The sequence below is a fragment of the Lichenostomus cassidix genome, chromosome 1Aa (assembly GCF_008360975.1).
Source record: "Lichenostomus cassidix isolate B80296 chromosome 1Aa, HeHo_3.0, whole genome shotgun sequence".
Lineage (NCBI taxonomy): Eukaryota > Metazoa > Chordata > Aves > Passeriformes > Meliphagidae > Lichenostomus > Lichenostomus cassidix.
Genome location: NC_139480.1, coordinates 51,644,914 through 51,671,443, shown reverse-complemented (window position 1 = coordinate 51,671,443; position 26,530 = coordinate 51,644,914). Strand labels below are relative to the sequence as shown.

General features: G+C 41.1%; 1 protein-coding gene across 1 annotated transcript in view; it reads left to right on the top strand.

The window, feature by feature from the left end:
- VWF (von Willebrand factor) overlaps positions 1–26,530 on the top strand; it is a 108,074-nt gene that overhangs the window by 57,965 nt on the left and 23,579 nt on the right. Inside the window, exons 25-37 of the mRNA XM_085048938.1 lie at positions 213–369; positions 925–1,083; positions 2,065–2,200; positions 5,151–6,496; positions 7,225–7,344; positions 8,471–8,614; positions 13,426–13,569; positions 14,760–14,924; positions 17,214–17,257; positions 21,336–21,513; positions 23,306–23,526; positions 24,442–24,634; positions 25,265–25,606. Coding sequence (XP_084905064.1) covers positions 213–369; positions 925–1,083; positions 2,065–2,200; positions 5,151–6,496; positions 7,225–7,344; positions 8,471–8,614; positions 13,426–13,569; positions 14,760–14,924; positions 17,214–17,257; positions 21,336–21,513; positions 23,306–23,526; positions 24,442–24,634; positions 25,265–25,606 — 3,349 coding nt within the window. The remainder of the gene's footprint in view (positions 1–212; positions 370–924; positions 1,084–2,064; positions 2,201–5,150; positions 6,497–7,224; positions 7,345–8,470; positions 8,615–13,425; positions 13,570–14,759; positions 14,925–17,213; positions 17,258–21,335; positions 21,514–23,305; positions 23,527–24,441; positions 24,635–25,264; positions 25,607–26,530) is intronic.

Below are 26,530 nucleotides of genomic sequence, written 5' to 3'. Positions count from 1 at the left end.
ACTGGGGACAAGGCCTAAAAACATGAAGTGACCACAAACTGCAATATGTGTAGCAACTTTGAGAACATGGCCCAATTTGCATCCTTCCTGAAGACTTGAACTGATTTACATGGCCCCTCGACCCTTGGCAAGTGGAGCAGCCAAATTATCTGAAAATTGTGTACAGGAGGGAGATGAAGGGACTCCGAGTGCCCTGTTTGTGTCTCCTGTAGGTGAATCCTGAGCCCTACATTGACATTTGCCTGTACGACACGTGTGCCTGCGAGTCTGTTGGGGACTGTGCGTGTTTCTGTGACACCATCGCGGCTTATGCTCACGTCTGCGCTCAGAAAGGGATTGCTGTTCACTGGAGGTCGCCAACTCTGTGCCGTAAGTGCAGACAACACGAGGAAGAGCTGAGTGAAAAGGTTCAAGGCTTTGGCTCAGACTGGTTAGATTTAGTTCTGCTCCCACTGACATCCAGAGAATTTCACCTTGATGGGGCTGGGCTAGCACTCCCACTCCCTTTTCTGTTTCTGTACCAGAAAAACCCATTCCATCTATTAGGGGATGTAATAGCCTGTGGTACAAAATCTAGAGGAAGAAATGGTTTCTGTAATACCTATACATATGCCTTAATTAAAGTTTACAGTTGGGGTTGTGTTGCATTTGCTATTATCAAACCCAAGAATTTTGGGTCCACAGCAGGTATTTCATTACATAAATGTGGTGTAAAATCTAAGTGTGAAGAGGTGGCCTGCCCTAGCTGGGGTAAGACAACGTAGTAAAAAAACCAAATTATTTGAAGGTGGAAATCTTTCTATATATATATATATGTGGTCCATTTTGTACAATGTTTGGTGCCATACTTCTGAGAAGCATGATGAATATTCACTCTGGTCTGAATTTTTTTTTTCTTTTCCCTCTGATTCTTTCCCTGCATAGCACAAAGCTGTGAGGACCTGAATAAACAGGAATTAGATTATCAGTGTGAATGGAGATACAACACCTGTGGACCTGCTTGTCCTGTCACATGCCAACACCCCCAGGCTTTGGAGTGTCCCCTGCAGTGTGTGGAGGGGTGCCACGTACACTGTCCTGCAGGTGAGTCCATCTTTTGCTTCACTTAAACAATTTTTCTTCCTAGTAGGCTCACTGATGTGTTTTCACCACAGTTCCTTACTGCCCGAGGAGGGAGGTGGTTGGGCATCTTGGTCTGGGTTTGTGAAATGAGCCCAGTGTGTGGAGGCCATGAAGTGATGCTTAGAAGAGGAGGATGAACCCCTGCCAGCAGGGATGAGAGAAGGTGGGAACAGCTTGATGGGATAGGAGGATTAGGGGCTGTGTGGCAAATGAATGTGGTTAAGGTAGGGTGTGAATTTGTGCTGGAAATTGATAAAATGCTCTGCTTCAGAGCAGCTACAGCAGTGGGGGAAACTCATTGCCTTCAACTTTTTATTATCTCCAAGATGGTCCTGAGAGTGCCCAGCTGGTATCCTCCTGTGAGCATGAGCTTCCAGCTTAACTGTTCCAACAACTCTCTCATAAAAAAGGGAATTGAAGAAATACAGGAAATACAGGACATGAGAAGAAAGGTAGAGAGGAAGGCAAAGAGTGAAAGACAAGCAAGGGCCAAAAGGAGATTGAAAACTCAGATAAATCATTTCTAAAGACAGAGTGATAAGACAAAAAATAAGGTATTTTAAGACTCCAAGTAGCTATTCTGGGCCCTGGTATCTCTGATCAGAACAAGGCAGAGGATAGGAGGAGAAAAAAATAACATACATGTGAAAAAGAAAAATTCCATTTCCCCTGACATCTTCCATGCTTTGCTCTAAAGATATTTACCTTCTGTGTGGTGCTGGCTGTTGCAGGTTATACACTGGGTCAGGTGCTTCCAGTATCTAAATAAAAGCCATTTTGAGGGAAGGGGATACTTCTCTGTGTCAAGTTGGCAGTGGCCACAACACCAAGCACAGTATTCAGGTGGCTGGAGCCCAGCTCTGAAGCATTGTTATGTTTTTAACCCCATGATTAATTTTACAATTCATTACATCTTTACACTGCTGTGCTATTTTGAAACAGGGAAAATACTTGATGAGCTGTCCCTGGATTGTGTCAGTCCAGAAGATTGTCCTGTGTGTACAGTTGGAGGTGACAAGATCCCGCATGGAAGGAGAGTAGTTCTGAACAGAGATGACCCACAGCGCTGTCAATCTTGGTATGATGGGGTTGTGCAGTGAACCAGCATCCCTCCTGTGTGGGATGAAGGGTCAGGGGTGAAATACATCCACATGGATAACTTTATGGATGTAACTTTAAATATCACTCAAAAAGCAGCTTGGAAAACATCTTTTACATCAATACCCTTTCACAGAGAGCCCAGATCTGCAAATTTCAGTGACAGTAAGTAAAGGATTATAGGATGTCAGCTGAATTGAAGCAAGTGAAGTTCATAAATTCCTTTCAAAAAAGGCCTTTTCCCATGTGTAGGTGGCCCTACTGCCTTCAGATGTTCCACTTCTTTTCGTGCAGTGTGTGGTTCAACATCGATAAAGCTGTCAGACTCTTCCCTTCTGCCAGTGCTAAAAAATTCCTGCGTATAGTGCAAGGTCTGAACGTGCACTCAGTCGAGAACTTGCTGAGATCATTAGCAGTTGGAATTGTGTCCCATTACTGGAAAACCATGAGATTTTAAGGTGATAGCTGTGGTCTGATCCTGCATGCAGGCATTTCCAAGTAGGATGAAATGAATGGCAGGGAGTGTGGTGCTGTGCACTGTGCAGGATGAGGGTCTTCAGCTGAAATGCAGACTTTTTGGATTCTTTTAATGCCGTGTGGCGTATTAAGAAAATTTGTCATTCTCTGGATGTCTGGACTATTGATGGATATTTTCACTAGTGACTTATAACATGGTGAATACAAGAGAGTTTTCCAACTTGTAAATTGATCAGATCTAATGGAAACTGAGATGTAAAACTGCAGCAACTATTAGCCCAGGCTAACACCTTAGTTCCAAGTGCTCTGCACCTCACAGAAGCTCGGAATGGGTACAGACTTTCAATTCCTGGTCTCTTGCCAGGGCTGGTGTGCAACTGAGCAATAAACCTAGGGCATGAGACTGTTAGGCTGATCAATTAAGTATATATATTTTAGCAATATACATGAAGAGCCCTGAATTCCATCAAAAGGTCAAAAAAAGAGTCTTCTTAAACAAGTCTCTGTTCTCTAATTTTTGTAATCCTTAATAATAATTTGTCTTAAATGTTGATACCCTGGCTGCTGCTCACAAAATATTTCAGAACATTAGGAAAACTTACCTCACTAGGGAAACATCCTTTTGCATAGCTGTCACCTAATTTAGATGCCTACACCATCTGTACAAACAATAGAAAATACTGTACAAAAATTAATTTCATAGCAAATATCCAAAGGAAATTGGAAACTAGAAGTCTCGTTCATAATAGGATTAGAATAATAAATCTTCTGTTGCTATATGTTAATGCCAAAAGTAGCTGTGCGTTCTGCCATTAGGAAGACACTAAAATGAGCTTGAAAAGAACATAGCTCTTAAACTAAGAGAACTTAAATGAAGGTGCCATGCATAAAGTATTTTCATAGAAAATGGCACCTTCTTCCAGTATTCACTCATGTAGTTTGTACATCCTGGGTTTTCTCTGGCAGTGAAAACAAGCATTTTTTGGTCCTTGCTCTTTTGTAACCTTTTCCTACTCTGTTCCTTGGACTGTCCATTGAGACAAGGAGAATGTATGGACTGGCTCTGTTCAAGGCAGTGAGAGAAGGGATTGTTCAGGATGGAGAAGAGAACTTACTGTGACCTTTCAGTGCTTCAGCCTATAAGGAAGATGGGTTCAAAGTTTTTAGCAGGGCCACTTGGGGCAGGACAAGGGTGATGGCTTTAAGCTGAAGGAAGGTCAGTTCAGATCAGATGTAAGGAAATGTTTTTTTTTACAATGAGGTTGATAAAACACTGGCACAGGTTGCCCAGAGAGGTGGTGGATGTCCCATCCCTGGAAACATTTAAGGTCAGGCTGGACAGGGCTCTGAGCAATGTGATCTAGTTGAAGATGTCCCTGCTCATTGCAGGAGAGCTGAACTAGATAGACTTTAAAGATTTCTGCCAGCCCCAGCCCCTCTGTGACTCTAGGAAGTAAAGAGAAACATGCAGCCAGGAATTAGAGGGCAGAAGTGTTAAAGCCTTGCCAGAGAGGGGTGAATTATAAATAAGTTCAGAAAAGGTGGAGGGTGACAAAGGTGAAAAAGCTTGTTGGGGCTGCAGAAGGATGAAGAGTGGAAAAGGCAGAGATGGAGGCGGGGAAGTGGATTGGGAGCTGAGATGGAAAGGGGAAGGGGAAAATGTACTAATGGAGGTGAGCAGAAATGGTGAGGGAAGACATAGGACTAAAAAGAGATAGCAGCTATGGTTGAAATAAACCATTTAATATGAGAAACTGGACTGAAAAAAAAATAATGGTGAATAATAGGAAGGTAGAAGAGATATAAGAAACAATGCAAGATAAGCATGTGCCAAAGCTGTATCCAAACCAAAATGAAGTCAGGGAGAAAACCGCACCAGGAATGTAGGGCATTGTAGGGGTAGAAAAAATGCTGTTAATTTCAGTAAGGTTAAAATCTGTGTAAACCTGGTTCCTGCACAGTTTGCGGACTCATATCAGGGATAAAACATCTCTTCTCCTCTAGGATTTTACCTGGTGTTAGCTGCCTGCAGTTTGCCTCCTGTTTTGCTTCCTTGTGAAGCAAACCAGATCAGCCAGTTCAGTCCACCAGTGGCTTGTAAGTTGCTGTACTACTGATGCTCAGTGGGTTCCTAGGCAGTTTCCAGACACAGATTTTACCCTTTCTGCCAAAGACTGATATAAGGAGCTCCTCTGACAAACACTTCATAATTTGTCATGTTTCCTGGATCTAAACAAACATCCAGGAACATGGGGGATTTAGGTGTGCAATACCTTGTGAGGAGTTGGGGTGGGGAAAAAGAAATGATTCACGTCTTGTTTAGTTTTCATTGTGGTTTTGAGATGGTTGGTTTTGTATTGGCATTCTTTTATTATGTGTGGATGACTTGTTGTTACAAGCATTGCTTTTTACAGTTAAATTCTATGATTTTTTTGATTTGATGATTTTTGTAGCCTGTGCGAAGGGAAGAACTTAACCTGTGCAGACTGTGAGCCCATGGAGAACACCCTAACACTGACAACACCTATTCCAGAGGAGGACATTGAGCTACCAGCCAGTGAATACTCATGCAGCAAAATGATGGACTTGGCCTTCCTAATTGATGGCTCCAGTAAACTCTCAGAGGAGGACTTTGAACAGCTGAAGAATTTCATAATCGGCATGATGAAAAAACTCCACATCTCCCAGAAGAAAATCCGAGTGTCAATTCTAGTGTACAGGGCTGGTCCCACAATCTATCTTAACCTTAAAGATATCAAAACAAATTCCCAGATGAGAAGAATTGTCCAGAACATAAAATACACAGGTGATAAAGATGCCTCTGCCTATGAAGTCTTTAAATACACTGCGTTGCAGGTGTTTGGAAAAGCAGAAAGAACCAATGCTGCCAAAATTGCAGTGATATTTATGGCAAGCAAGTCTCAAAAAAAAATCCGTGACATCCTCGGGTTTTTGAAGGCAAGAGATATCACAGTAATTCCTGTGGGGATTGGGCCACATGTCATGGTGGAGCAAGTCAAGTTCATTGCCAAGATGTTTCCAGGTAGCAGAGCCTTCCTAGTGAGCAATGTGCTGGAGCTGATGGACAACAGAGATTTCCTCATTGATCACCTGTGTGAGTTTGGGCTGGAAGAAAGTGCTGTGTTACCAGCTACATCCACTCCAGCCATGTCCAGTGTCATAATTTCCCCTACGGCGCTCACATCCCCACCACTTCTATCAGAAAAATCCCCTCCTAACAGGCTGGATATTGCTTTCATTGTGGAAGGATCTGACAATGTAGGGGAGGAGAACTTCAATAAAGCCAAGGAGTTCATTGAGAAGGTGATCACACGAATGAGTGTGGGAGAGGAAAATATTCATGTTACAGTCATGCAGTATTCAGAGACTGTCAGCCTGGAGTATTCCTTTAGGGAAATGCAGTCAAAGGAGGAAATTATTGAGAAAGTGAGGAGCATACCCTACCAGGGAGGGAGGGCTACCAACACTGGTAATGCCCTTGATTACATTTCCAAACACACCTTTACATCAGTGAACGGGGGCAGGCAGGATGTTCCTCACTTGGTATATATGGTGTCATCCAGTCCTTCCACTGACGTTATCACAAGGCCTCCCAGGAGCATCAATGTTATTCCCATAGGCATAACTCCCAGTGCCAATATCCAAGAGCTCAGAAAGATCAGTCAGCCTAATGACCCAATTATCTTGGATAGTTACAACAGACTTATTGAAGAGGCACCTGAGTTAGTGCTGCAGTCGTGCTGCTCTCGTGGGGCGAGATTTTGGACTGAAACTACAGGTAAGATTGGATGAATTTTCTGTGTGATTTCTTCTTTCCTCTGCCAGGTCTCTTCCATTTACCCCTTACATCACAGAAATTTGAAGAGTTCCCTTATCTGGTTTGGTGTCTTGCTGTCCAAATGCCAAGGAGGACTATTTTTCTTTTCTGGAGGCTGAGGATGCTGCCTTATTTCAGCAGAATGCAGCCCAGCCCTTCAGTCTGTTTTCTGTCAGCTCAAAGTCCTTGTGTCCTTTTGTCAGCAAAGTACAGCAGCTTTCACACAGGTTGGAGAGTGCAAAGAGAAAAACATTCTCCTATCTTTGTTCTTGTTATTCTCTGCTTAGTATAATATAAAATTATATTTTCTCTTTTGTGAATAGACTTCATTGGGTTTTTCACATACTTTTTTCTCTTTTGTTTGTTTGAGGGTGAGAAGGGTATTCTGTGTGTTTTGTTTGTTTTGTTGTTGGTTTAGGTTGGGATTTTTTGTTGTCATTGTCTGCTGTCAGTTTTTGTTTTAAGTAAAACAGAATCAGTAGAAAAGCAGGAATTGAAATATCCACATATCCCACTGAATATGAATCTCATGGCTTTCATTATAGGGACGTCACTTATTGTTCATCACTCATTGGTTATTATCCTGCTTTGTTTTCCCAAAATGCAAGTGGACCTGCCCTTTCTGCCCCTACAGCATTAGCAGATGCTACTTTTGGTTATTACAGATAACTTTTTTCTCTCACCCTCAGAGCTGTGCAACAAACCCATGGACATCATGTTTCTTCTGAATGGAAGTTCCAATGTTGGACCATCGGAGTTTGAGGAAATGAAAAGCTTTGTGAAGGCATTTATTGAAAGTGTTATGATTGGTATGGATCTGCCTTTCAGCTCAAACACAGAAAGATGTTTTGTATTCTTTTGTTTGTAGAGGACAGAACAGCTTCTCAGTGGAGGTTTTTCAATTCTTAATTTTCAATTACTCATTCAAAAAACAGTCTGTTTGGTGTTTATTTCCTGACCTGTGGGGGATGGCTGACACTTTTTGGGAGCACTAAGCTCCCTGAACTTGCAGAGCTGTGCTCCAAAACCAAGTCCATCTGCATGGCAGGGGCTACACAGGATCCTGTGTTTCCCCAGCAGCATTTAACAAATGTGGATTTTTTAAATTTATTTTTTTTTTAAATCAGAATTGTATTTTTTTGATCCAGCATTAAGCCATTTCCATGGAGCAACTGCTGTTGCTGGTGGTGTTCATAAATGTTTTACAAAACATAAATAAAGGCTCATTGTGCCCTACACATAAATATCTTCAGTAGGATGCCATGAAGAGAAGTACAGCCAATCATTATAAACAAGATATTGCCTGGTTCAATTCTGCAAGTCTGATATTTTTAACTCTCTGTATAAACTCTATATTAACAGAATTATTCATGCTCCTTACATAATGTATAATCAGGATGTCAGAGAGGAGCATAACTTGGAATTTCTCTTCATTCCCCTTTGCAAGTCAAGCTCCCTGGATTCACTTTGTCCCATGCATGTCACTCCAGTGCTGTCTGAGAGAGGGAATTGGGCATGAAATGCTCCAGGGAACTTGGCCCATCTGACAAATGGGGCATCAATCTACTGCTGGTGCAAAACAAGGTGCACATTAAAAAAAAACAAACAAAAACAAGGAGGGTGTTTAGACAATTTTAAAATTGAAAAGGAATAATACTGGATGGAGATCAATAAAATGAAATTCTCCCATCACTGTCATATGATCTGGGCTGAAATACTGCATGCTGACTCCTGATAGAAAAGCAACTGTTCCCAGCAGTACTTGCATTTTTTTTTCACCTGGGAATAGTTGAGTTTTGATCTTTTAATTGAAAGTACAGTTGTCACACTCTGATGGAAAACCACTGTACCTGATGTAAATCACAACCACAATGTCTCCAGATTTATTTTAACTCATTCACATGCACTGCTTAAAGTGTTTATTTTCTGCTTCAGGCAATTCTTCAATTCACGTGTCAGTTCTCCAGTATGCCAGGGAAAATAATCTAGAAATTTCATGGAACATGCCTCAAGAGACTGACAGGCTTGTAGAGATGGTGCAGTCCATCCAGCAAAGGGAGCAAGGTCCTACCAGACTAGGTGAGTGATTTTGTGAATGTTGATGTTTAAACAAGAAGGGGGAAAAAGCCTCAAGGAATGCTGAATATAGGCTGGCCCCAAGCACCAATTTATGTCATTGTGGTAGCATTTCTTGTTAAGGTTCAATTGTCTCTATTAAAATGTGTTCGTAGGTTACACAAATTATGGTTTATCTTTAAGGTATTTTGGAAAGAAGCCTTGAAGTAATGCTCAGGAATTACAGTCTTTATCTCTCAAGCAAGCAAAGCATTAATTAAGAAGTAAGGACTTTGATCATTAAGCTTTCAGTGCTGGTTAGTTGATTAGACATTTAAGAGCAGAATTGCCCCTGCTGACTTCAGTAGCTGCCCTTGCCAGATGTCTGTGCTGAGCCAGTGTAACCCCTCTGGTTGAAAAATAGCAAAACAAGAGTTATGTTCTGTGTGGTTCAGTTCCTTCATCCAAGTTACCATGCTGGTTCCACAGGGACTTGGGTTGGCACAAGACTGGAGAGGGAACAGGGAACAAGGATTGCCTAAGGCAGCACCTCAGCTGAAGAGCTACTTGTGAAATGCCATCTTCTATTCCAGACAGACAGGTCCACTTCAATTTTCACATGCTGAAACATCACAGATTTCCCATTGGCTCTGTGGAAACAGTGCACACGCAAATATCAGTGTTCAAATATTGTGGGGTTCAGTAAAAAATTGTTATTCTGCAGCATCTTTCACCAGATACCCTGAGAATTTTGTTCTTCTGGACTGGAACTACATTTACTCTGGCAGCCACCTAGCATCAGGGTCCTATAAGAGCTGAGGAATACACAGATTTTTAGGGTCTTTGGACTGTAAAGAGTTATTTGTACAGAAAAGTGAGAAATAAAACCTGACTTCCATAGTTCGCAGGAGGATTAGCTCTGATTGCTTTCTCAGCCTGGAGAAATAAAAATACCAGATGGCTGATGAGACTTCTCTAGGCTCATTGTGGGATGAATTGTTGCATACAAATAGATAAGTTTTGTGAAGCCTTCCATGTGATGTGTAGAAAAAGCCACACGGAACTGCAGGATAAACAGAGTGAACATGGCCTTTGGGAAATGAAATGGGAGAGGCAGCCACATGACATCCTCGTTAGTGATTTGTTTCTGTCTCATTGGAAAATGCTCAGAGACTCTGAGCGGGGATGTGGTATAATGAACCAGAGTGGAATAGAGTAAAAGTAGTTCTTCTCAAATGAAGTCATGAAAATCAGTCACTGTGAAAATCAGCAGTGCTGTCCCGCCCCTTGTGATGTGTGTGAGTGTGGCTGGCTGTGCAGGAGACAGAATTCCTGGGAAGTGCATGGTCACTCAGGGCTTTCTGTCTGTGCTTAGGCCTCTGGAAATGCACAGGCTGCTTGACAAGTGTAGATGGCTCAGTCTGGGTGCTGCAGTTTCTTAGGTAGCTTTGGAAATCTTTTCCTGCCTTTGCTTGATCTGAATTCACCCATCAAAAGTGTCATTGCTAGCAGAGCAGAGCTGTTTCTTCTTATTTGCACTGGCTGCCCTATGGTAGAAGCACAAATCAGTGAAATCTTTATTCTGTGTTTGTTGTTCCAAATTGTGCAGGTTCTCTCTAAAATAGCTCTATGTGCAGACAGCAGTTGTTGCCACCACTGCAAAAGTCTTACTGTAGAGAGCATACCCTTTCCTGCATCATTTAACCATAAGGAAACTCCAGGAGAGAGATTATTTTAGTAAGAAATAATGAAAATCTACTGAGCATTTGAAAGCATAGGAAGAACAGGAAGGAGCAGCCTATACCAGAGATCCTTTCTATGCTTGTGCAGTGGGGCCATTCAATAACATCAGGCAAATTTTGGCTCAAGTAACCTTTCAAGAAGCAGCTCTGGGGCCATTCAGACATCGTGAAATCGTGTACTTCACATAAGAAACAACTGAAAAAAATAAAAAAGAAGAGAAAAACTAACTAAACACTAAAGTGATCTGTGCAAGAGGACTGAGAATCACATAAATGTGTCTCTGTTCAGCATTTGTGGGTGTTTAGGAGAGTCACAGGGAGCAGATTGAGCAATCCCTACAGTAAATACTGCTTAACACTTTATAAAAACATTATTTTGCTTCCTTATAGCTCTAGTAAAAGTCGCTCATTTAGGCTGACATTTTCCTGCCTCAGCCTCAAAATTTGGAGGAATTATGTTCTATGTGGCTCAGCTGTATAAAAGCAACATTAGGGAAAGAAATGTTCCCCCACACCCCTCCAAGAAAAAAAAAATCTTGAATATTTTTCCCGCAACTTTCCATAATTCTTAATATATTTGATTAGGAGCATTCAGCCTTGCTGTCATGATTAAGAAGGTATAAATGTCTTTCTTCTAAACCTTCCCTGTGGTTTTGGAAGCAAAGGTCCCCCATAGCACTTTTCCTTATTCAGATCTCTCCCCATCTGATGCGCTCTATGCTGAATTCCCCAAATCTTGCCCCCCATCCCTCAAGGCCAGCAGCTCTCCTGATCAGAGGGCTCCCATCCACTCACAGATATTTTCACTTGTTCCCACACAAGTCTTTCTGAACTGGTGGTGCCAAATCCTTTTTGAAGCCAGTTTTGGGTGCCACTGATATCTCCCCTCAGCTGTTTTAATTCACTGCCCTTCAGGGTTTTTTTGCTTGCTTGTTTTTTTCTGATTCATTTCTTACAAGGTTGAGTGAGCTCCTGGTGGAGCCTGGGATCATAATTTATATTTCCTGTGTTGGTATGAAAATGTCAGGTTTCTGTTGTGTTGCAGTCACACAGTTAGAAAATGTTCAAGTTGGTTGGTTTTTTAGCAGTCAATAGCTTTTATTGTGGCCTCTGAGGGATTTGGTATTTCCCTCTGTGGTGAGATGTAGAGATGAAGAGCTGAGAAGTGACAGCTTCCAGCTTGGGATGGGGACTTGCTGAATCCCTCTAGCAGGAGAAAAGTGTTCATTTGATCATATCTTCAGACACCTGGCTCTTTTCTCTAGAGCTGGCTTCAAAATAAAGGGAGAAATCCAAAGAGTTTTTACTATGCTAAATCAAATTTTCCATGCGTTAAATTGAATAATTGCTTTTGGGGCCTTTGAAATAGTGTCTGGTTCTATTAAACTGTACTTGATTTCTTTATGAGAAATCATAAAAATAATGACTTTTTTTTCAGTTTACAAATATGAATGGAATTTCTGAACATTTTCAGAATTTGTGTGAGAAGAAGAAAAATGTAGCTGGAGTGGCTGCTGACAACACCAGCCACACAAAAGTCAAAGGCTCATTAAAGAAAACAAACAGAAATTTCAAGTAATTTTCAAAAATGAGTGAAAAATCATTTGTGATTCTTATTGTGCAAAAGTTTAACCTAAAATGTACTTGAAAGTTGAAAAAAGTTTTTTTTTATTTGTAGGACCAAAGGGAAATGAGTCAATCTTCAGGTGCAGTGAGCATCCTAGAGAAATGGCAGGGATTTGGAATATAGTCAGATTGATTGGCTGTGTTTTGTTTTATCCTTAGTTATTTATAGCTGATGTGCCATTCTGTGCCTAACATTTACCTTGATGAAGAACAAGGCCAGCTCTCCAACTCTCCAATGTGCTGAGTGATATCTCTAAAGGTTTTCCGTGCTTGGGAAAAGGGTTTTTGCTTCAATCACTGAAAATTTGTGGATGACATGGGGCAAGAAGACATAAAGTACAAAGTGTTGGGGTGTGCTTAGGTGTACTGAGCTGTGCTGGTGAATTATCTACAGTCTGACTTCCAGGGTTTTGTGTGTTATTTTAAGTTGTACAGTGAATTCCTCAGGCAAACCTATTTTTGCTCCACACTTATTGCAGATTACTCAGAGGAAATACTCTTTCAAGTGTTTATTATTCACCAGTCACTGTTTGCCCTGAATGTCACATCAGTCACCCAGTTTCATTTCTGCTTCCTGACCTGATAACTTCCAAGCCCAAAGGAGCTTTTAAGAAAGCTGCATATCATGATTCTCAGTGTAAATATTTGTGCAAATACATGTCTAAATGCAAGTACTAACAAAGTGCTCTCTTGCTGAGGCCGTGATTATCAACAGAAATTCGCCTGAGTGTTCACAGATGTTAAATGAAGGGGCAGCAGCTTCCCTTTTAAGCCAGTTTGTGATTTGGAAGCTCAGGTAGAATTTCTTTGCAAGTTCTGTGGGGTTTTGTGTGGTTTTTCTCATTCTGTTTTTGGTTTTGTTTTACTATGGATCACCCAGTTATATTATGGAGTACATGGAGTTTTAATTTTGGAGAGGTTGCTGGCTGTGAGGAGGCAAGATAGGCTTGTCACACCCACAGGGAAAGCTGATGAAGTTAGGGAAGCACTAGATCTTCTCTAGGAGTGAGATCAACTTGTGTGAACAGCTCAGGATGATGCCAAGCTGTGGATCAGTTTGCCACTGGATGTCAGTGTTGCTCAGCAGTTGGGAAACAGGAATAGAATCTCCACAATATCTTCTACCCTTTAGGGATGGCAACACTTCTGGAAAAGGTAAATACTCAAGTGAGGAGAATAACTGTTATTCTGGCTAAGGAAAGGTAGCAAAGTTCCTATCGCTGCAGAGATTGGGTTGGTCTAGGGATGGAGCTAAGGATGGTTCTCCTGTGTTGGGATGTCTTAGTAATACTGGAAGGTTTTTAATAGCTGAGATCTTTCATGTAGCTGCAATAAATCAGACGTTAAAAGTCCTTTAAGTCCTTCCCTACCCACTAAAGTAACACACCAAAGCGACATAAGATTTAGTTTTACATTCTCCAATGAGTTTTCGATTATATCTCTGATTCTCTCTTCATTTCTTCCCAGGAAATGCCATTGATTTTGTGGTGCAGAATGCCATGTCAGAGTCCCATGGGGGCAGACCCAGTGCAGCAAAGGTCGCCATCGTCATTGTGTCGGGGAGCTCACAGGATGCTGTGGAGGCTGCTGCACTTGCTGCAAGAATGAACAGTAAACCTCCTTTCACTAGCACTGTTTTTAAGTAGGGTTGTTGCTTTTTAAGTAATGGACTGAAACAAAAGGTAGAAAATTAAGACACTGGTGTGTTCATGTGAGTTCTGGAGTTACTGTGTTGTGGTAAGGAGCAGACCTGAACAAAAGGTGCCCCATGGAGATGCCTTGGATTTACTGGGAAATTCAGGACCAATCTGCAATTAAGGCTGAACAGCTTCCACAGGGGTCACAAATGAGCAGCATTTCGTTTTGCAAGATCCTGTGGGTAGACAGGGATAACGGAAATATGATTTAATATTATAAATTCTGTTGCAGTACAGTGAAACCTGAAAGGTTCACTCCAATAATAATAATTAATAATGCTAAACAATAATAATAATCAGTGTAATAATTATCATCATAATAATTAGAGGTTTAGATCAGATTCTGCACTGACCTCAACAGGAATATATTTTTGCTATCAAAATTGTGCTGCATGATATTTTTCCAAGTTTTCTGGCTGTTGTTTCTGTACCTCAGCTTCCTCAGGTGTTCAGCTGAGGAACTTTGACTTCCTTTGAAGGTTGCTCTGGGAGCTATTGAATAAGGCATGGACTGTATAACAACTATTAACTGTTATTTTAAATTAAATAGTTTGAAAATAATCCAATTGCTGTGTAACTGAAGAAAGAAAAAAGCATATTGAGAATCTTTTTTCTTTTTTTTTTTTTTCCATTTAAAAAGAGTGAAGATGTTGTCATTAAGTCTGCAGCTGTGTTTTGTTGCCCATGAATGATCTTCTTATGCTTGGGACTAATAGAGCTCATCTCAGCTAACACAGTGATTAGAGCAGCACCATTTCAGCCCTTAGTTGCCTTTAGCCAATGATACAATAACGCATGAAAATTAGGTGTTGGAGAAAAACTTTTCCCAGGTTTTTTTGTTTGTTTGGTTTGGTTTGGTTTTGGTTTTTTGTTTGGTTTTGTTTTTAAGAAGCAAATGGAAAAAATAAAAATGATATAATTTTTACGTTGGAAAAGACTTTTAAGGTTGTCATGTCCAACCATTAACCCAGCACTGCCAAGTTCAAATTATGCTCCCAGGTGCCACATCCTTTAAATACTTCCAGGGGTGAACACTCCACATCCATGAGCAATGATCTGCTCCTGTGCCTTGTCTATTTCAAATATTTTCTTCTCTTTTCCTAGGGGTGTCTCTGTTTCCAATTGGTGTTGGGAACAGATATGATGAAGGGCAACTAAGGACTTTAGCTGGGCCCTCTGCAGCTAACAGAATCATGAAGCTCCAGAATTTTGAAGATTTATCCACTATGATCACATTGAACAATGAATTTATCAAAAAAGTGTGCATGGGTAAGTCCAATAATAGTTGTGGCCTTAAGTCTGGAATGAAACAGAAGCATCAAAATGCAAAGGCAGGATGATTTTTCTTGATTTTAGAAGGCAATCAGATGCTCCTTTGTCAGTGTTCCACTGACAACCATCACAAATGCTGACTTAGACCACCAGTGTCGCTTAGGTGTGAAACCACATCTGAGTCTTTTCAACATGCATCCAGCTACTATTCCAATTAGTCCAATTCCAGAGAGGTTTTTAGAACTGCCTAGGCATGAACTTTCAGTCTATCACCTTGATAGAAATATTGATAATCAATCAGAACTGCTCAGTAACTGAAGGACACCAGGAAAGCTGAAGCTGTCAGGAGTAAGTGGGGTGTGTTTCAGAAATGTTGAGTAAAGATTCCAAGGTATATGTTTTTCACACATCGTTATATGTCTGTCTACAAAAAAAAAACCAAAAAACCAGGCAAAATAGAAGGAAAAAAGGAAAATAAGAAAGAATTAACTTTCCCAGGAAAACAAATACTGGGGGGAAAAGTGCAAAATATTTTAAACAAGCATTCATTTATTTGTAGATGACAACACTCCCCCTCTAAGGAACCTTGCTTCAACACTGACCAGGATTTGACTTCTCTTACCTCCTTGGTCTGTGTGGATACAGATATTTATCCCTCATCTTGCTGTTGTTATTCCTGTTCCAATAACATCCCCACGTTCTCACCACAAGCCACTGCCTGATGGTGTTAGTCATTGCACAGGTTTTTGCCAGCATTACGAGGGCTTAGTTACATCTCCACTACAATAAGTGGACTTTTTTTGCAGAGCCAAGGACCTCTGAGAATGAGGAAGTTGCAGAGTGTTCACAGCCCAGCTTGGAGATATCCGATCAGCCTCCACTGGGATCACTTCTGGCATTTTAAAATCTCTCCAGAGCATCAAACAGCTGCCATTTTCTAGATTTAAACAGCTGCCATTTTCTTTCCTTTCTTCTAAAATAAGCTTTTAAAGATGCATTTCCTCTCTTCACACTGTAAAATATGTGATTTTTATTGCTGTAAATTACATTGATCCAAGATAGAAGATGGGGAGCAGGAATTTGGAACAAGTAACTATTTTCTTGTTGCAATCTGTGCTATAATCTATCAGTACTAGAGGTGAAAGCTTTGTATTTTTAATGAAAGTTTTTCCAACAGCTCAAAAAGCCTTGAACTATAGGTATCTCATCTTCAACATCTAAATTTGAGAAATTTAGCTCTCCCTTTTGCTGACGGTAAAGACGTTGCTATGGGGTGAAAAACTATATTTTTTTCCATGGTGGGGATTTATTTTGTGTTTGTTTTTTTCCCTGTTTGTTTAGTTTGATATAAATTTCATACAATCTGTAAAGTATAATTTTCCCCTCTAGACTCATACAGTTGGATTTCTTGTGCAGAGGGAGTCTTGCCTTTTCTATGGAAGTGTACCAAAAATAATACCATTAAAAAAGGTTTAAAAGAGTTCCTAAAAGATTTTAAAATACATTATTTATCCTGGAAAAGACCGAGCAGAGAGTGTATATAGGATAACATAGTCTAGTGTTCTGCAAAGAGTTTGCTAATCAGTGTTTTATTTTCCTAGAGATTTTGTCCTGCCATAGTACATATAGGAAATTGATTCCCATATATCTCTAGGAGTGTAGTCAGAGCACATAAACATAGAGACTGCAATTCAGTGAGTATCCCCTGACCATTTAACTGATTATATTGAAAAAATGCTCATCACAGTAATGCTTGAGTGTAAGAAGACTGAATTTGAATGTTCTTATTGCAGCTGTTTGCCTAGTTATGCTGTATGGATCTTTCTGCTTTTCATAAATGTGTGCATGGGTGCAAATTCTCATTACCTGCCAGTTTCCAGGAATATTCTCAGTTGATCACAAGATTCTGAGGTCAGGCTGGACTCTGCCTCAGAGCCAAAGCCATGTTCATCCTTTAAGTACCATCTGGGCAGAGCTATCTCTGTACAAGAAGTGCTGTAGAATTGCACCCAATTGTTGCTCACAGTGGATTTTGGGACACTTGTCACGGCAGAAGCCAGGTAATGGCAGCTGCAACAGAGTTTATGCCTTTTGTGGTTTATTCTTGTACACTTTGGACAAATACCTGCAGTCTTCAGGTAGGGATTCACATACTCCAGCACAAAAAAAAGCCCCAAACTTCTCACAGCCTAAATTTTTAAGTAAGCAGTGTGTATTTTGGTGGCCACCACTGAAAAGGCTGGATGAGGGAGTGGGATGGCTAAAAGATGTCTGCTTCTGTTTCAGACCCCGTCAGAGAATGCATAGATGAGGATGGAAACAAAAAGAAAGTAAGTGCATTGCCTGGGTTGGCCATCTGGCTTTCAAGTTGCAAAGGTTGTTTAGAAGCATGAATATCTTCACAGATAACCTGAAATGAAAAACATGGGACAATATTAAGAATGATTTTGGAGGAGGAAAATGTTGGCTTTTGAACTGGTGGGATAACTGCATGCAGAGCAGGCTTCCTGTAACAGCACCTCATCTTGCAGAGTGTTGAATATTATTGAAGTCAGCGCAGAACCCAAAGTTATGACAGTGTTTGTCTTCCCTGACAACAAAAAATGCATTTTCCATCTCCTGCTGGGAGGGCTTGTGGGACAGCTACACAGGGCCAAAATAAAGGTGCATGTGTAGGGGCAACATCATCATCCAGCCCTGTCCTTCTGCTAAAAATGCAAAGACCTTGTCCCTATGGCAATTTTACAGGAAGGTAATTATTGTGTGATAGTTATGTCTCTAGGGGGAAATCATCTCTTTAGCAATGGAATCAAGTTTCTTGGTGTGTGTTTGTGCAAAAGTTCTCATTAATCCAGAGAAAGTGCTTGGAAATGTTGGTCAACTTGTCTGATATCTCAAAAGTGATCTTGCTCTAAGAAAGTGATGTTCTAGGTGTTATAAATGGTTCAGGTTCTTCATCTCAGGTAAATGCCAGGGTTTTCCAGGGTAGGAGATACTTCATGCATTTAAAAATATTAGCATAAGCTTGTGCCATATTTTCTAGTAGGGATTGGTTAGTTGTACTCCAGAATTTATCTTGAATTTCCAGTACATTAAAAATAATCCTTTGATTTTTTTCCCTTGCGAAGACATGACTATAAGGAAAGATGTGGTTAATAAATGAATATGAATTGTCTAAACAGAGGAAATATATCAAAGCTGCCTTGCATGGTTGGTCTCAATCAGCTGGTCAGAACACAGAAAGGCTTTAGCTAAATCACACTCTAAGTATAATCTGATGGCTTTGAGGCTGACAGCTAAAATAAGAAAAAAAAACCAACCCACAACCAAAAACTAAACTTGAAAACCCTTTTTTATTAAAGCAAAAAAAGAATCAGATTCTTCTCTGCAATTCAAACTGCATGTGTCCAGGCCTGTGGGCTCCTAGAAGCAGACACAGGCACTTGTTAGATAAGTGCTGGGAAGGCTAAACTTGAATTTCAGACATGTCAGGTTTCATTTTTTGGGGTGATAAACTTAAAGCACAATTTCCGTTCTGGCTAAAATGCTTTTAGAAGGAAACAGACTGGGCTCCAGTCCATCTAAAAATGAACCACACTTTCAAATGGCAGCCTTTAGGGGGATTTTCAGTTGCCTCTTCTGTCAGCCAGGAAAAATAGGTGTTAGAAGGCACTGTGAGGCCATTGCCTTCTGGAGCATCCCATGGAGCCTCCAGGGTGTTGTGGAAACTCCTCTCTCTGTGGTGCAGCATCCTCTGCTGCCTTCACGGGCTCTGAGGTGCCACTGTTCTGTTCCCCTCTTCCAGCACAGCCCACAAATCCACTGGGAGGAAGAATCAAGGCTCTTCCTTCCCTAATTCAGAAAACACAGGCTTGTATATCAGCTTCATAATATTTCAGGCGTTACTCAGAGAATGACTGCAGGAGCCTCAGCTCCCCAAGTGGGATGTCTGTCATGCACCTGGAGATTGTGGGAACTGATCTCTTGCAGTTTGTGAGGAAATCTGAGTTCTCAGGATCAAAAGTCTCAGCCTAAATCCTATTAGTATCAGGAATAATGTGATTTGTTACTTTTTCTTGGTTTGTTTTTTTTATTACCTTTACTCTGGAAGTGACTGTAGAAGGAATATTCATGATTAAGGTCATTGTTAGTAGCAGAAGGACAGCAGATCAAATGTGCTGGGTCAGGCCAAAAATCCACCCAACCGTCTGTATTGTGTGGCCAAAAATAGGAGGCAGGAAAACAATGTTAATAAATATGTATAAAATTTCCCTGAACTGTCCTAGCCTTGGACAGTGTGTTACTGAGGGACACCCTGAGCTGCAAGTGACACCTTTTTGCATTTGGTAGTGCTTGATAGCTTTCTCCTCTGTGAATTTGTTCAGCCATTCTTTGAATCCATGGAGGTTTTTAGTACACATCAGGTCCAGTGCCAAGGAGTTGCAGAAGTGCCAAACACAGGTTGTGTAAAGAACCACTGGTCTTATGTTTTAATTTGCCAGCTGACAGAATATCAGACCAGTTACAACAAATTAAGGGGGTTTTTTAAATGTAGGTAATTTTCATTGCTAGTCTTGTTTTGAAGTTTATAAGCAGGTGATAATGGAAATGTAGGTTCTTGTCTTAAAGTAGGAATATTTCATCATGAACTGATCTGTAGAGCAATCGGAATTTCTAGGCTATTTAATGTGGTGAACCCCCCATTCCTAAAGTGTTACCTGCCATACCATGGCTTTTCTAGGATTGTTCAGCTCTTGGCTAAAAGAACAGACAAACAAATAACCTAATCTAAACTAAAAGATAACAGCCAAGGAAGCTGCTGAGCAGCGTGGCTCTCTCTCCTGCAGATGCACAGCAGGACACAAAATGTGCACATCCAGCTCTGTAGGTTCACAGCTCCCTCAGAGAGGAAGTCTGAGGCTTCCTGCAGTGTCCTGGCAGACTTAACCTTCACAGCTTAGAAACCCTGATTTTGCTTTCCTTTCTGTCCTGCTTTTGCTCCCACAATTTCATATCAATTGGGATTTAGGCTTTCTTTGTCTTCAGAGTCCCTGTGTTTTCCTCTGCACCAGGATTCTTGAGGTTTTTTATTAATGCTTTTATTAGTGCTTTGCTTTTCTTGTCCAGCTCTGATGTTTTCCAATCGATGTCCTGTTAAAGAGTGAAATAAAACCAATTAAATATGTATGGAAGCCAGACTTGCACAGCTATATATATACCCTTCCAGGTGCTCCATTTTCAGTGAGTTGTAGGAGAGACAACTATAATTAAAAACCATTCAATTTCTTCTGCCATAAATTGTTTTGCCATCCTTAAAGCTCCTTTTGTTAGTTTTTCACAGCTTCCTCTAGGCTCATAAGCCTGAAAAAAGTATCAAGCAACTTCCAGTTGCCTTCTCTGAGTCCTGAAACATATGAAACAAGTCCAGTAAATTAAGTTGTATTTAATATGTAATTTTTTTATGGCTTCAAATCTAGCAGCTCTTGTTTAGACTTGATACTATCCCATAGCTCCAAGATACAGAGAAATGCTTTCATGTCACTGTTCTTGTTTTGCACCTTAAAGAATGATCTGTGAATTATGTTGTTACCTAGGTATTTTATCCCTTTGTTCTTCTCTCTTGTGGGAATGATGGTTACACTGAGAAGGGCAGGATGGGAGATGGCCATGCCCAATATCAATTCTCTTTTCTTCCCCACATTTCTGCTTGTGAATATCAAGAAATGTCACCCAGTTTTTTGGAGATAGGAATTTTGAGACACTCCAGACTGTGGCCACATCTATTTCTCTGTCATTTATTACTGCATAATCTTCATGCCTTAAAATTCAGACTTTGGAAAATGGGAATATATTTCACATTTAATTTTTTAGCTCTACAAATCCACTGTGTACATCTAATAGCACTGATTTGGTAAAGGAAGAATTTCCCTTTGGGAAGGGAGGAGCTGTTTTAAAGTTTCACAGTTGTTGATAAAATAACTACAATATTCCATGCTTTTCTAGTTTGGAACAAACATTAATTCCTGCTGTGCTCTGACCATCTGTGGCTTATAAAAATGAAAGGATTTGAAATTTGAAGCAAAGCTGAGGGCAGTTCTTTGTTGACTCTACTCTCCATACCTGTTGTAGGAAGGCTAAGCTACCTCTAGGTGGTTAGAACAAAATATTTCCTATTGTCGGTCGTTATCTCTAGCTGGGAATTTTAGCCTGCTTCTTAGTGTTGCTAATTTAAACTTTCTCATCCTCATGAAGCCCTTAATACCTTGCATTCCATTATTTATTTTTCCAAGGCTGACATGAGTAGCACTGCTGTCAGGGTCACTTCACTTGCTGGCTCTAGTTCCATGACGTGAGCCAAGCTTTGTGTTTTTGTTCTCAACTGTTGCACATCCATGTCTCCCTCCCTAGCCTGGTGATAAATGGACATTACCAGACCAGTGCCACACTGTGACATGCTTCCCAGGAGATTACACCGTTCTGGAGAGCCACCACATTAACTGTGAGAGGATGCCAAAGCCTGTGTGCCACAGCAACCTGCCTGCTGTGAAGGTGGAGGAGACTTGCGGCTGCCGATGGATGTGCCCATGTGAGTATCTGCCACGTGTGCCTCTCCCTGCCCATCACCTGAAATGTTTTACCACTAATGTAGTGCTGAGGGGAGCTGCTCAGCCACTGAACACATCAAAGGCCGCCAGGGTGGGAGGAATTGCTGTTTAATTGCTGTACAGTGATTAAACAAATAATTAGGAGTACGGGAGCCTCACTGATGCTATTTGCAAGTTCAGGGCCACTCTGAGCTTATTTTTCTCGTTAGCAGAGCTACAGTGTTTTTTATCAGTGTATCTCACACTCAATTTCCAAAGCAGTGTGAGCTGGGAAGGAGGATCTATGGAAAAAACCAGGAATTTATCTTGGCAGGCTGTAAGCAAGCAAAGTATTCCTGGTCCATCTTGGGGCTTGAGGGTTTGGCCTTCCCCCAGCTGAGCAGGTGTAGTACAAAAACATCAATAAAAAATTCTCCCTGCCTCCAGATGACCTCACACTGAGTGTCTGAGGAGGAAGGCTGAACACTGTGGGGTTGGTGCCTCGGCTGGGATGATAGGAACAGGAATTAAGTGCATCCGCTCATGTTTACAGGATTAGAGGGATGCAGCCCTGAGGCTGGTGATCCATTTATTAAAAATTAAGTGGGCTTAAATCTGAAGTCATATGCTTACTTTAAAAAAGTAGATCAAACCCATATAAATATATATATGTACACACCTCCTCTTCACAACATATAATCTCAATTTAAAATGTCCTCTCTGGGCTGGCTGATTTAAGAACAATTTCTTCCAGCCACGGCTTGAAATCCCAAAGCTGGTATCTGGGTTTTGATCCCTGAGCTCTTAGACATACCAGATTTTTTACACCCTGACTTTTGGCATTTCCTAAAAGTGTATTTGATTATCTAAGCCCTTTGAATCCAACATTTCTGTTTTGCTACAAGCATTTTGAAGAAGTTGAAATATTTTAGTTGGATAGTTATAAGTACTTTATAATTTTTAAGATATAGTCTTAGGGATGCCTACCTTTCCTGGGAAATTAAATTTGAAGGTCATTGAATAGGAAACAGATTATTCCCTGCTACAAGTAAAGTACTGAATTATTAACAGTGGTAATTTTCTTCCTTACTTGTTTTGCTGACATTGCTTTTATTGTCCTTATTATCCTTTAAACAAGAGACTTGCAAGCCTATGAGCCAGAAGCATCAGGTTTTGTTTTGGTCCTTCTGGGATTATAACCCTCCTTGTTTTCCAGTTTTTGAGGACAAGGAAGTGTTTATAACCCAGTGACCAGAACACTGAGCTGTCAGCTGGCCATTGGTTTATCCTGTGCATATTATCTCTGCAGTTTTGTTTCCAGTCTGAAAAACAAAGTCCCTGGGCATCAACTTGAGATGCGTTTGATAAATGTGAAACTGTTATTTGGAATCAAATGTAACATTGTACAGGGTCTGATGCAAGGCAAAGGTTGAACAGTGTGTTACAGTCTTTCTGCAAATAGGAAAGGGATTTTCCCTGTTTTATTTTAACATAAAATCTATTACTAAATCATATTCAATGCGAATAAGTTCCAGGCAAAGGGATTTTCTACAGGTTTATCCAAATCTTCTACAATATTTCTTGCTCCCAGACAAAGACATTTCAAAAACCCTCCACATGTGATGAAGTATTTACCAAAGTTTATTGTCAATGATTTGCTGCAGCATTTGCAATTCATTACCTTCCCCTCTTTCCCAATTAATTGGTTCCCCATGCCCACTATAGTTATGAAGAAATAATATTTAAGCAAAAGCAAATGCCTACCTGGCTTTCTGTGTTATTGTTCCTTTCTAGGTGTCTGTATAGGAAGTTCATCTCAACATATTGTCACTTTTGATGGGCTGAACTTTAAGCTGACTGGCAATTGCTCCTACACCTTGTTCCAAGACTTGCACCATGATGTTGAAGTCCTGCTCCATGAAGGGTCGTGCAGAGCAAACCCCAGGATGAACTGCATGGACTCCATTGAAGTGAAGCATCGTGGTGTGGCAGTGCAGCTCTTCAGTAACATGGCAGTAAGCAAACACCATGAATTCATCTGTGCACTGTCTGCTCATGCTGGAGAATTCAGCTTATGGAGACAAATTTGTTCTCTTTATCCAGTTTCAGCCTCTTTTTAATGTCTCTTCTCCATTTCATGATTACAATCACAGTTCACATAAAGAGCCAGACATGTTTCTCTCTTGTTCTCCCTGCTGTGCTGGTGTGTCAAGAACATGGGATTCCTCAGTGTCTCCCTGGCAATTCTACCAGACAGAACATACTGCACTCTGATTCTCCTCTTTTGGCAGAGCTCCTTTACTCTATGATTTTCTTTGGTTGATGGGAGTGTGCTCTGCTCCTCACGGAGCTGTGCCTGCCTGGCCAGCTGCAGGTCTAGGGAGTTGATTCTCACCTTGTGGGCAATTGGACCCCAGCTTTAGAAGAAAGGGCAGCTTGGTATGCTTTACATCTGTTTTACAGGCAGAGGATATTCAAACTCAACCCAGTGTTCAGCCTCTGGGTGCTCAGACATACAGGAGTTGGCTAACCTGCCAAAATGACCTCTTCTGACTCATGTAGCAAAATAAGACTTGACCAAAACACCTGAACCAAGTTCTGCATGGGGATGGACAGCCTTGACTTCCACTGAGGCAGCATTCCAACATCACAGCATGAGGTTATTAGTCTGTAAATATGTGATGCTAAAGGAGTGCACTTCTGTAGGAAAATGTTGAAAGAGTTGTTCATATAATTTGCAGAATGCAGGTCAAGCAATTTGGTATGTTTTTAGACTCAATAGAAAGCTTTAGCTGGAAAAATTTTGTGTCCAGATTCAGTTGGATCTTCAGGTATTTGTTGAGTCAAAATACTGTTCAACTCTAAATATTGATTTTTAACTGCTTGCTAGAGCTGATGTGATGACCTTGCCTTTTTTTTTGTTTAAACAGGTGGCTGTTAATGGTGAAAGGGTTCATATGCCCTATTCTAGCAGCTTGTTTGAAATCACTGCCTATGGAGAAATAATGCATGAAATCAAGTTCTCCCTTCTTGGACATAATCTCACATTTACTCCAAGAAACAATGAATTTATTCTTAAACTTAATTCCAAGAGCTTTTCTTCAGGAACAAAAGGGCTTTGTGGTAAGTTTGAAAGTCAGTAGTTTTAACAGCTCCCTACTTGGGCTTGAACTTCTATTTATTTTATTGCCATTTGTCTATCTCCAAATCTGTAAACTCTCTGGGTGAACTGGTGCCACATTGTTGGGGAAACATTGCAAATCTGTGTAGGTTTTTCTACTCTGACCACCCATGCAACAGCTCACTGATGCCCAGTAATATCTTAGAAAAGACAGGAGAGACAGCTCTCTGTTTTTTCTTGCTTCAGGTTATCTTTTCAAGGAGATTTGTGCTTTTTTTGGATGAGGACTCAATTTTAGATTCTTACAAATACAAATGTGAGAAATATGCCTGCAGTGAAGGTGAAAAATTGGAGAGGTGAACTGCTACCTGGGAGAATTAATCCCATGGTACCCTCAGTGGTGTAATCTATCCAGAGACTGTACCTCTGTGCCATAACCTGCAACTCCTTCAGTAAGAAAACACAAAACAAAACGCAGGGTGTTCATGCCTTTATTGACAACAGCTCTAAGGAATATCCTGAATTCTTTGAGCCACCCCAATGAGCACCATCCATCCCATCCCTGCTTTTTTTCTCAGTTTATTTTACTGCTGGTTATTCAGAGCTTTTCTTTCCCTTGCTGACCCTGGCAGGGCTATGTGACCAGAACCACGCCAATGACCTGACGCTGCGCAATGGCTCAGTCACTGCTGACAGCGCTCTGTTCATCCAGGACTGGGCAGTGGCCGAGCCGGGCAGGGTGTGCGAGAGCCGCCGGGAGGACAGGTGCTCCGAGCGCGTGCCCAGCCACTGCCTCCTCCTGCTGTCACAGCAGTTTGCAGAGTGCCACAGCATCATCTCCCCCAACATGTTCTACGAGGCCTGCATGGAGAGCAGCTGCTACGAGGAGGAAGCCTGTGAGATGATCACTTCCTACACTCACATCTGCAGGGAGTACGGCATCTGCGTGGACTGGAGAATGCCTGAGCTTTGCCGTAAGAGTTTCACTCTGTGCTAAAACTGATGTAGAAATTCCCCTGCCTTGTGGCATCTCGTCAGTGTTGTATTGATTTTTTGAATGCTGTGTACTAGGGCAGAAGTTCCAGATCAAGTTTTTTGTAAGAGTCAAATTGCAGGTCTCATAACTGGCTTGTCATCCACTGAGTTGAATGTTATGGGAAGAAGTGTTTCTTGGTAAACTGCTGGCTGGTAAAATTCCAGGCCATAGGGAAATGGAAGTGCTGTGAACAGGTATCCACAGCTGTGTGACAGCATCTGACTCTGCAGCCACTGAACCACTGTGGGGCCAGGTTTGCCCTGAGAGTCTGACAGGCTGGTTTAGCAGCAGATATTGCTTTGATACAGACTCTGGAGGGTCTGAGGTGGACAGAGAAACTCATACTTAGGAGTAGTGGAACTACTTCCCAGCCTGTCACTGTCACACCTGGCACAAAATAAGACTTTTCTTTGTAACAGTTTCACAAATTCCTCCCATTTCCATCAAAGCCAAAACTTTTGAGAATGTGGTGGAAGAGCAAGTGTGGTTTTAAGTTTCTGCTAAAATGGGAAAAAGGCATCTCTCTCTGGTGCCATTTCTTGCCAGGACATGTCAGCTAGGCTGACTGAACAAGCTGTAATTTGCTTTGCAAAGCTGGTTCGCCTTCTGCCTGGGTTTTGCTTGTATTTTGGAGGTGAAAAGTTTGTGCTGTGGGAAAGCAGTGTAACAGGATGTGAGTCTTGCACTTTACCCAGAACCCAACCAAGGCAAGCAAGACACCCATGCCAGTGCCAAAGTCTGCTCTCTGCTTGCTCTTCCTGGTTTTTTTTTTTTTTTTTTTTTTTTTTTTGTTCCTGTTTCTCCTGAAAGTCCTATTAGGAGGCCTACCTAAAGATCTGCCAAAAATGCAAGGTATCATTAA